Source organism: Amblyraja radiata, chromosome 15, assembly GCF_010909765.2.
Source record: "Amblyraja radiata isolate CabotCenter1 chromosome 15, sAmbRad1.1.pri, whole genome shotgun sequence".
Taxonomy (NCBI): domain Eukaryota; kingdom Metazoa; phylum Chordata; class Chondrichthyes; order Rajiformes; family Rajidae; genus Amblyraja; species Amblyraja radiata.
The window spans coordinates 30,238,615-30,250,630 of NC_045970.1; the positions used below are offsets into that span (position 1 = coordinate 30,238,615).

At 39.4% G+C, this 12,016-nt stretch overlaps 1 protein-coding gene across 1 annotated transcript; it reads right to left on the minus strand.

Annotated features, from left to right (window-relative positions):
- Positions 1-2,021: 2,021 nt before the first annotated feature.
- Positions 2,022-8,919, minus strand: vax1 (ventral anterior homeobox 1). Its single transcript, XM_033033954.1, has 3 exons — positions 7,540-8,919; positions 4,705-4,892; positions 2,022-3,459 (listed from the first exon to the last, which is right to left on the minus strand). Exons 1-3 carry the CDS (start codon positions 7,778-7,780, stop codon positions 2,974-2,976), a joined length of 915 nt encoding a protein of 304 aa, XP_032889845.1. The 5' UTR covers positions 7,781-8,919; the 3' UTR covers positions 2,022-2,973.
- Between the last annotated feature and the right edge of the window lie 3,097 nt (positions 8,920-12,016).

The window sequence follows — 12,016 nt, forward strand, 5'->3', positions numbered from 1 at the left end:
GATCTTTTCCATTTCGGTAGTGATTTCACTTTTCTTTTAAAGTATCCACTCCTGATTACATTTCGTTGTGTTTATGTACACAATTTTAATCAAATCCTTCTCACCCCCCACCCCCCCACCCCCAATATTTCAAAAAAAAAACTGGTTTCTCACCCATAGAAGCAGCCCCAGCCCCAGCCCCTGGTGAACGTTCCATCGTGTGATGTCACAATGCCCAATGCTCACAGATGTCCAATCGGAATGAATCCATTTACATATGCCTTTGCAGGAGCCCCAGCCCATGGTGAACGTTCCATTGTGTGATGTCACAATGCCCAATGTTCACATATGTCCAATCGGAATGGATCCATTTACATATGCCTTTGCAGGAGCCCCAGCCGCTGGTGAACGTACCATCGTGTGATGTCACAATGCCCAATGCTCAAATACATTCTTGCCATAGAGGGAGTACAGAGAAGGTTCACCAGACTGATTCCTGGGATGTCAGGACTTTCATATGAAGAAAGACTGGATAGACTCAGCTTGTACACGCTAGAATTTAGAAGATTGAGGGCGGATCTTATAGAAACGTACAAAATTCTTAAGGGGTTGGACAGGCTAGATGCAGGAAGATTGTTCCAGATGTTGGGGAAGTCCAGAACAAGGGGTCACAGTTTAAAGATAAGGGGGAAATCCTTTAGGACAGAGACGAGAAAAACATTTTTCACACAGAGATGGTGATCTCTGAATTCTCTGCCACAGAAGGTAGTGATGCCTCCAGTTCATTGGCTCTATGTTAAGAGAGAGTTAGATGTGCCATTGTGGCTAAATGGGATCAGGGGGTATGGAGAAAAGTCAGGTACAGGATACATGAGTGGGATGGATCAGCCATTGATCAATGAATGGTGGGCAGGCTCGAAGGGCCGAATGGCCTCCTTGCCTGCACGTTTAATTTCTATGTTTCTATGTTTCTCTCTCACCCTCAACTCTCCACCCAGCGCTATACACCCCAAAAATGACATAGAACCAACCATTAAAGAGGAAAAAATGAAGAGACCAAGGGAAAGTAAATCAATCCCCTAGCCCTCTCCCCCTTCCCCTCCATCTCCTCCACCCACTCTTTCCCCTCTTCCCCCCACCCCTCCCCCTCCCTCCCTCCTCCCTCATCCCCCACATCTCTCTCCCCCTACCCCGCTCTCCTTTCCCTCCCAAATCTGTCCCGTTTCCTCCTTCTCCTCTCCCCTCCCTCCCCTCTTCTCACCCCACCTGTGTGTTTGGGGGGTGGTTAATGCGAGTGTGATGCCGCAGCCCCCCCCCCCCCCCCCCCCCCCCCGGCCCCGCAAACGCCGTTGGGGAAACAGACCGAACGGGTCTGCACTTGGTCTAGTAAAACTTAAAACGGTTCCCTTTGTTGGAAATAATTAAAACATCATTGTTGGATTTTCCAAGAGATATTCAAAAGACTAATATTCGTGGTTTTGGGAAACCTCTTCTACCAATGTTTTTTTCTCCGAATTTGAAAGACGCAGGAAGACTAAATTGTGCCGGAAGTTCGTAACTGGGGTCATTTGGACGGGAGAATGACGTCAGATAATTGAGCCAATACACAAGGACAACAAATAATTTCAGCCAAAATGGATTGCTTACTACATTAATAAGATATTGCCCCCGTTTGGATAGTTTTCTATAGAGAACATATATATCATATTAACAGCAGCACGTAATAACAATGCCAAAATATTCAGCAACATGGAGGAATCTGTTTCATTTTAATCTATTCTGTTGATTTCGTTGGAGATGTCCCTTGTATAACGATGTGTGGAGCTCCTTTGTTTGCAATGAATGCTCTGCCACCTTTATTCCAAACAAGTGGTGTAGTGAACTAATATTTGATTACATGTTTATATTCACTGATTTTTGTTAACAACCACCATTTTTGTTGGCATTTACGCCAAATACAAAGTTGTATGGGACCTGATGGTCAATAATAAATACAAATAAGATCACATGTTGCCTAGATTGTTGTAAGGGAATGGAAAACGTAAATGACATACTGTATTTTAATTTGTCTTTTTTAAACTCAAAAACACAATGAAATATGTCCCGTTTTAAAGATGAGCGTTGTGTTTCTCAGAAAAATCGCAAATAATTCATTCTCAATGCCGAGAAGGGTGTTTTTTGATGGGAATAAGAAACCACAGCTATTAACATTTCAGTCACATGTATTTTCACACTTACAACATGCAAAAGATAACAAATGACAAAATACAGATCAAGTTAGTAGCAAGGGCTTTCATTCGACACTATTTAACTTTAAATACAGCCACCGCCGTTTCATTAAATCATTAGTCTATTAATTACGGACGTTAATCAATAATTTACAATAAAATACAATTTCAGATTTTACATCCTTCAAATTATTATACTATAATAAAAGCTATACATCAGGATTTTGGTGGCATGTGTTTAAAACAATATACTTTTTTTTATACAAAAGACCAAACAGCGCACCACCTTCATTTATGACAGATCTAACTGAGCTAGAACAAGCAACATGAACATCGAATACTTTAATCCTTCAGGAACTAGACGTAAAAATTACCTTTTATGTTGGATGACTTGCCCGAGCTGCAATTCAAAAATATCCAAAATTATATTGTACTATTCGACAAGCCAAATAAATTGACTGCGTTATGAACTCGCACAGCCTGTCACATTGTCGCCAGAGCTCCGTACTAGATCTTGATACCATTTAGAGGTTTGGAGTATGGCCTGGTTTAAAAGTGATGTTGGAGCATTGAATATCACTCCCCTCCCCCCACCCCAAATCGAACGAGAGTTGCTTATGACGGTTTAAACTGACTAGCTGCATCTTTGGGAGTGGGGTATATGTGCATAATATGTATGCCTACGTGTTACACGATTGTTAATTTCCAATATTTTTTTTAATTCAGCCCTCATGGGTCAACAGAATGTGTTTCCTGAAAGTATCTGTCAGTCCATTATTTTTTTGTCCATCGTTTCTCTTTTCCCATTTCTTGAATAAGGTTCAAAAGCTGAAGAACTCAAGTACCTAGCAGAAAGTTCATGCAAGTTCCCCGTCAAAGAACTGGTAACAGTTAAGGGTGAAGCGAGCCTTGTGGCTACCGTGCCAATAAGAGATGGTACCGGCATACTGAAGACGCTGTGTCCGGGGTGGGTGGTGCTCAGTGTCGGTGCTCCAGATGTCCCCACCGTGAGTGACGATGTGCCCAACGTGGTGCCAAGGCCGACGATGGGGGAACACAGAGATGATCCCAGGTTGTTGGTGGCACAAGGCAGGATACCGGACAATCCAGGCGGCGACAGAAGCCTTCCTTGTTCCAGGAGCCTTAAAACGCTGCAGGTTGCTGCGGTCTCAGAGGCTGTCGAGCGAACGTCGGAATCTTTCCCTTGGTCTTTCTTCTGCTTCGTGCGTCGGTTTTGAAACCAGACTTTCACCTGTTTTATTTTGTAATACACAGTACATCACTTACTTATACAGCAGCCTTGAATCTACGCTGGTGCTTATTCGCCAAGCCGGATTTAGGCCAACGCTTCAACATAACCCAGTGACAAAATATGTACATCAATAATATATCTATGTCTGACCTGAAAGGTGACAAACATAGAATTCGTCCATTTTTTAAGTACACTTCCATTTAGCTATTGGATTAGAGACATTTAAATGTAAACTGAAAGTGCTGACACGAAAATTTACACTTCTCTTCCAACATGGACACGAAACATCATAGGATTATCCTCCACATAGTTTATTGTGATTTGTAACTTGCATATTAATAAAACAAAAATGCGTTTCCGAATTAAGTTATTTTGGGATATTCAGCACGGTTGATAGAATGGGTAAGCTGATTTCAGCACAATGTTTGTTGAGGCTGCCCGATTATTACTTCGGTAAATATGGCAAATGTTTGACAAAATACAATTGTCCGACCTGGGCGAAACAAAATAATGCAGGAATCGTTTTTACTATTGGTATGAAACACAAAGCATACTGGCTTAGTGAACTGTATTCATATTAACCAACTGATCAAATGTATTTTGCAGTACACTAAGCCACTAAGATAAAACATTACAGTTAAAGATAAAACAATACAGATCATGTTTTTAACTGCTCAAAGCAGCAGTTGAAAGTAATATTAGAATAAATATATGGGCAAGATGAATAGTTTCCCACGCACAGCCTGTCACATTTACTGTTTTGTCCTGATATCAATTCAAAAAGACACAGCCAGGCCACATTTGAACAATTGGCCAGCTGGACATTTGGTAAGTTGCCTTTATTATTATGATTCCAAATTATACTTAATTTTCGGAGGGATGATGGACTGTAATCACCGAATGCATAAGGAAAAATTATCTATGGCTAGGCGAATCCAATTATATATTTTTATAACTGTCAAATACTCGTGCTTATGGAAACCGCTGATATGGTTTAGGTTTAAGGCTCAGATCTATTACAACTATTGCTCTATTTAACCATTAAAATAAATAGGAATGTGTCCAAAAAAATGTAATTAATCTTCACCATATCATAAAATTAAAAATATCAGTACATGGATTTTTTTCAAATGTTGGTGTATTGATAGATATCCATCTTGAGCCTTTAGAAAAAGAATCTTAAGCTATAGCACAACAAAACATAACTTTATGATGTTTAGTTTATAAATAACTGCCCATGTCTACCTGAGTTTCAGACAAGTTGAGCTGACGAGCCAGTTCTGTTCTCTCCCGGCCAACAACGTATTGACAGCGTTGAAACTCCATTTCTAAACGATACAGCTGCTCAGCTGTGAAAGATGTTCGGGTGCGCTTGGGTCGGTCAAGGTCTAGCCCTTTGGGTAGAATTATTTCTCTTATAGATCCCTTTGCATCTGCATGATGAAAATGTACTTATCAGTTATTTTTCCAATCAAATTAACAGCATAGGCATCTAATTATTTTATATAAATAGTTTAATATATATTTATATCTATAAAATACAAAAACAATCATTCTGAGCAGTGTAACTTTCCGAAACAATCCAGGACTGGGTATCATGAATTTAGTCTGTATTCTTTCATTCATTACATTCCAGACATCGCCTGGTGAAATTATATCCTTCCTTTATTTCACATTGCGTCCATTGGTGTATTATATAGGATGAAAATAGACAGTCAGCACCTTTTCCCAAACGAATCAAGAGAAAAGCTACTTGTGCATGACCACGTATATTCAAAGATAAGATACAACGGCTTTAAGAAACACATATACCCGAGATCTCAGTAATCTAGTCTATTTCTAATCAGTGATGATTTTAAAAACTTGACAGGGTTCTTTTCCTGCAATAATTTAATTGCGTTTTGTACTTAGCTGCGATAAATACGATAATGCAAAGGAAATGTCTTTAGTGAAAATTCACAATTATTATACTCGACATGCAAGTCAAAGGAAATGCGCAGTTTGATGAAAGAATTGAAACTCCCATCTGTAAATCGCTTTATTCTTAAATGTTAAAGTTAAATCTGCGTCACTAGGAATAAGTAAGGAATTTGTGATTTTTTTTTCTTAGTTTGAATAATCAAGATGCGAAAATGCAATTTTTGCTTTAAAAGAAAAACAAAGGATACATTTACAAATGAGCAGAAGTCACTCCACTGCAACCTTACTTTTGGGGGAAAATATATTCAGCTGCAGACAATGTTAACATCAACCACAAACAAATTAAACATCAAATTAAAAACTCAGAAAGGTCGCACAATATGAATTGTAACTCGAAAATAAAGGTCGTCCAATGTGCTTTTAGCTGAAACTACCAGAGTCAGAAAAACTAGTTTCTGCTCAGGGTCAGTCTGGTCCGAGATTGCTTCGAATGCAATTCAACCTGACGCGCGTCTAGGGGCCAGGCGGTCACCGAGGGATTAACAATTGTTTATGCCAGGCATTGCGTTACTGATTCAATGCTTCTTCAGCATTAGTACGCGAGTTTATCACTTAACGGTATGGACATAATATTTAAAGTGATATTGCGCTACTGTTTGCTTCAATTGCAGTGTCATTTAATGTAATGCAATGGCTTAAGTATGATTAGTAAACATTACTCTTGCATAGCAGTAACATGCACATTAATAAATAACTAAATGGGTTGTAATCGTAAATATGAATTAAATATTAATAACACTACCCAATTTAAAAATAGCTGTAATAGTTCAACAACGGAATAAACAGTCACCGAACTGCAACATAACAGAGCCATTAACTGCAACTATTTACTTTTTTGGTGGTAGGGCAAATCGTATTTTTCAGTTCAAGTTTTTTTGTTGATAAAGCCAAGTCGTGTTGCAGAAATCTGCATTTCCACAGTTTAATTGAGTGGGTAAACAAAAACATAACCGTCCAGCACGCTGATGTATGCATTATGAATTTTGTGATCCTTAAACAGAAACTGCCACAATAATAAATCATATCTCACAAATGTATCCCGTGCCCCATCAGCTCTTTTATTTTAATCTGATCTGTGCAAATTGGTATTTATCTTTAAATATTGGCCTCTGGCAATAGTAGGTCTCGCGGTACACTTCTGCCATGTTATCATGTTATGTTTACGATGTAATATAGTATAATTGGCATGAGACAACATATTATAAGATCACATTGTTTCTAAACAGAAATCATCGACCCAATCGTGCAAACATTGATACTTTTTTGCATGGTGTCCTTTAATGTAAATTTGGACAATCACCCCCATTCATAAACCGATTTTTGATGTCTGTATATAGTAAATAAGACCGTGTAGATTTAAACCGCCGTTGTCGAGCCGTTGAGGTAATGATATCAGTAAAATCGATTACGTCCCGCGTTTTGACTGTCAATTGCTTGCCTCGTTAGGAAGGGAAACACCTTTTAATCTATCTGGCTTCAATTTGCCAACCGGCCAGATACTCGGGCATCTTACTTTTATCTGCTTTAATTTATGTTTGTTTCACGACCTTAAAATAGTTCTGTAAAATTAAAGCATGTTTTCCAACCGACAGAATAGGCAGGCAAACACAAACAACGTAACTAACAAAAAAGGACCTCAGCTTCCTAATACCGGGGATAAATCCGGAAAAGGGGCCGAGAAAAGACAAATAATTTAATAAAAAAACAATGAGAGAAAGAGGCAAACAACCTCTCTGTTCTTTAGTAGTCGATTAGTTCTACAGATAATATATTATGGCGAACTCCCGGCCATACGCGAATTGTATTTCGTAAAAAACGCGTAAATATAAACATACATACGAGGATGGATGTAGCAAAAATGGCCTAATTAAAGGAAAACACGACAGATTATATTTGTTTCCCGGCTATTTTTTAAATGTACACGGCTTGGTGGTCTAAATGCAATATAGTGTTTGACATCGTAGACAGGAAGCTCAAGCTGGGCCAAACCAGTGGGACAAATCAGTTTAAAACTCAACAATAACAGGCAGAGGGAGAGAGGAAGAAAGAGGGAGAAAAGGGAGAGAGAGAGAGAGAGAGAGAGAGAGAGAGAGCGCTCACCTCTTACAAGAATTCGTCTACAATAGTCCGGGTCAGTCGTACTGGATTTTGTTTTATTGCAGTCATCGGAGATCGCAGAAGCTGAGAAAGTCTCTTGCTGGTCGTCCATCAAAGAATTCCGAAGGCTTCCGTGAGAATCCCGTGAACTCGAGCTGGTTTCTCTGCCTTCTCGGAGTCCATTCTTTAAACCTCTGCTCGACTCCGCTTCCATTATTGGTTCTCGATTGCACCTGACTTCCATTGAGGACTGCTAGTGTAATGTAGTGCGGAGAAAAATAAATTGCAAGGCACAATATTTTTTTTTAAAGATATTTCATAAAATATTGTCCCGGCCGCTGGGTTCTCTTTAAAGTTTGTTTTATCGGCAAGAGTGGTTTCGGAATGCTCGATTGAAATTCCGCTTTCTCCGTTGTCCGATTTTTTTTATGGTTGTCCTGCTTGATGTAACAAATGATCAACACTGCGCGACATAGTGCTTTAAGCTGCAGCCTTCCAGATTTACTGCTGTGAGATCTACAAATACCAGACACATAGTACGTACACTTGCCGTTTCAATTGATTATGGGTAATTTTACGGCCAGGCATTTACGTTGCCCCATGAATACGTTGTTTGGATAATATATCAGGTCTTAATATATGGTTTCTCTGCTCGTCTTCAATCAGGCAGCTAAATACTGTAAACCGATTGGCCTCAAATGCGAGAAAAAAAAATACACTTGTCAGAGCGTTAAGAGTTTCAGGAAAGTTCGGAGCAATTTGCTGTTGTAATATTAGCGCTGCAAGCAGCCATCTCTAAAGCCCAAGTTCCTTTGAGTCTCTGTCCCTTGAACTGAACGTTCAGGCCAGTGAGACGGAGCCACCTTTAGGAACTACCCAGAGAGTGAAAAAAAAATCTATTCAAAATATATCCACAGGAAACAGCTAGTCCGGAAAATGCTAACTAAAGATTCTCTAAATGAAAAGTTTCACCTCAGTTATTTCATTGTCAGTGCAACAATATATTTGGTACCTCGAATGGACAATAATCCAATAAGACCATTGATTACCCAACAATGAATCAATTCAAGTGAATAGATGGCTGCTTGGAGCACGCTCCAGTCCTCCTTGTCACCTCGCGGGGCAGAAGCCCTCTTCACGCTGCTCCCCGCATTCATTCTTTTATGGGAAATGGGGGAAAGAGTGAAAGATGGCAATTATCTAATTGGACTATTAACAAACAATTCTCCGAGTGTGGCTTGCATGGTCGTGTTTCGTAGGGCGGGGTGAAAGGCCACATGTCGGACTAAACCCATTCATAGGAACCCGGGCCGTTTTAGGAGCTCGAATGGAGGTCTGTCTGCCTGCGGTCGTCGCAAGGGAAGCGCCAAACAGCAACATTAAGAATGCCGGCAATCTCCATGGCGCTGGTTTCTAAAAAAAAGTCCATGTCGAATATCTGAAAAAGCACAAAGATCGACACCTCATCGCGCCCCTCACACACACACACACACACACACACACACACACACACACACACACTTGTCTCAGCAACTACCTTAAGCGTATTTAGAAATGTGTACTCGTTTTTCTTTAGTTTACAAATGCACCAATTTGTCGTGGTCCGGTTTATAATTTTAACGCGCCACAGTGATTCAGCGACGCTGTTCAATGACATTTAAAATAACATTTCCATCTCTAGTGGATAGCACAGGAAACAAGTCTAATTATGACTTCCTCGTTCTCCGGATTAAACCCGCGAGTAGATAGAACACCGTGGATGGAAGTCCTTGTCTCGTCGCCATTAAATAAAATGTCCCGATAAAAAGTTTTCCCATCTCTGGATCTAAACGAGATATCTCAGTTACTGATATGTCTACAGACAATTGGGGGATTGGGATGGTCGTTGTACAATGAGGCGCGGGATCAACATCTTTTTGCAAAAATCAAAACATCGTTGAAGTTCTTCACAAGCCACAGTCTGGAACCTCCAGCTGCTACACGCTGAATTTAAACATAGGTGTCTTGATAATTACAGTCCAATAGACTAATTAAGAAGACGAAACAATGAACTGCATGTGCTGATTTATAAGAAAAGGCAGGAAGTGCTGGAGTAACTCAGCGGTACACCATCTTCTCAGAGATGCTCCCTGACCCACTGATTTACTCCAGCACTTTGTGTCTTTTTCAATTAAAATTCAAACATTTTCACCAAAGGTAAACCTTCTTCCTGAAAAAAGAACACCCGAACCATTTTATTTGATGACGATGTTATTTAATGCTGCAATATAGCTCTGGACACATTTTGTACTGTATTAATTCCTCAAGGGTACAGAGTGGACCTGTCTCTTGCAAGTACCGAGTACCAACCCTGGGCCAGCTCCTCATTCACATTCGAGCCTGTTCCATACCTTAAATACAAGGTGACGAGGAGAGCATATCATCCCAACAAATAAAAACGATGTTTAAAAAAAAATATAAAGCAACATCGGAGAAGCCGGGTGCCTAAGTCGGAAAATATAAGTTGTGTAAAAATCAGTCGAAGGGGAATGCTTGCCGGGTTGTATGGCGGATTTAGGGCGGACCAGTCCTTATTTCTGTCACATTCACGGTGCACTTATGTTTGCCAATCCAAATGTGACATTTTCACATTAGGTCAGCAAATGCTCTTCATCTTATGTTATACGCGGCGAATAATATGTAAAGGAATAGATAGAAAGCGCGCATGTGAGAATATTAATGCATTCCTGTGGATATGCTGTGTCTAACGTTGGCCAGAATGCACTACTAAAACTAATTTTACTTTAAAGCATCAAATAATAAATTGATAGACCGCACCGAACACTTAGTATCCACATAACAAAAAATTGTGTAAAATACTAACCATGTGGGATATTGAAATCGTCAATGCCTTGCTCGTACAATTGTTAAATAAACTACAGTTTTTAAATCCAAGTACTGTGTTCAAAAGTTTGGGAACTTTTTGGTCCCTTCATCTGCAGTGTCTGCTGTCAGCCTATTAAGTGCCACTTGTGCGCAAACCTTGCTCTCAAGAGAGCGTAATAATTACTTAGCATTAGCACATTTTCTTTGTTACGGCACAGACCTGAACTGATTTATTAAAAAAGCGAAACGCAATCTGACGGTTGTGCACGAATTCAGCCCAATCTGGGAAAATGTAAGTTTTCAATGTTACAAATGCGAAATTGTGTTGTTTGTTTGTTTGTTTCAATTTCAATGCATTGTGTCGTAATGAGAACGATCTAGTCGCCCACACACACAAAAAAAGAAACCGCTGGTAAAGTAATTCTCTCCTAATAACGACCTTCGGCAGTTTCACAGTAGGGAAATCAACAAATGCATTTATTTGTGAAGGAATTAAAATATTTGGAATGGGAAGAGGGTTGCTTTTATATTTTGGGCGCTTAATTTTGCACTGACCTCTGCGTTGGGTTTTTTTTTGCGTTTAATTTCCCTCTGCATTTGTGTGGGATGTTGATCATTTTGCACAGGAAGCAATCAGAGCATGTTTGTACATCCTTCCAGAAATGCCAACAATGTTTATAGAAATAATACACATTATTATTGATAGTGGCACATTGACAAAAACCGACAGGAACACGTAGATAACGAGGGGACTAACATTATTGTCTATTTGAAATCCCTGATGGACAAAGTTATGAATAGCATTGGTCTGCAAACAAGGCAGGCAATTGAAACGGAACTGTTTTATATTTATTATATTTTTTCTTCACAAAACTAATGTAAAATTCATGGTTAAAGTAATTTTATTCACAGATCTGTTGAAGTTTGAGAAGGTAGATTCAACAGTCCACAATTTTCTTTCAGTATTCTGTAAATTCAACCTACAATTATGCAGGACTGATGTGTCTATTGAATGACGTCCCAACAATTAGTACGATCCAGCGTCCATCCCTGAACTACCTTTAATCAAAGGCACGTACATCTTTAGTAATTATTCTTAAAATTTACCGATTGAAATAAGTACATTACCAATCAGAAAGAAAGACCCAAATTGCGCCACTTCTAACCTCGGGAAAGTTATGAATTCAATTTGCCTGATTCTGACAATTTTCTTCTCAACATCCAAGGTAGAGGAAAATCCTGATTCTGTTGCAAATCGGCAGCGACATCCAGTGGATTATATCTCGAACAATAATTATAGAGCCGCCAAAAAACATTACAATGATGGAGGCAATCACAGGAGTAGCGCAGTGGCACTCTAGCCCAGCTACAGATTCCATCATACTCTAGTAGGAAAGCCAGTCAGTTTAATATCATATCCAGGGTTGTATATGTCATTCTGTTGGGGAATATGTTTAATCCAGAAATAATTTCCAGTCTATAAAGAATCCCAATCCATAAAGAATTCCCTATTATCTTGTTGGAGCTAATAAAAAGCAACTGCCAACAATTAAAACAAAAGGGATACATATTTTCCTTATTATTGAGGGCCAAATGTACATAAAAGTGTAAACAT

Excerpts from the sequence above, each read along its gene's own strand:
- vax1 (XM_033033954.1), bottom strand. The coding sequence starts at position 7,780 with ATGGAAGTCAGGTGCAATCGAGAACCAATAATGGAAGCGGAGTCGAGC. Across the intron at positions 4,893-7,539 it reads TAGACGAATTCTTGTAAGAG|ATGCAAAGGGATCTATAAGA; the intron begins GTGAGCGCTCTC and ends TTCATCATGCAG. Across the intron at positions 3,460-4,704 it reads TCAACTTGTCTGAAACTCAG|GTGAAAGTCTGGTTTCAAAA; the intron begins GTAGACATGGGC and ends AAAATAAAACAG.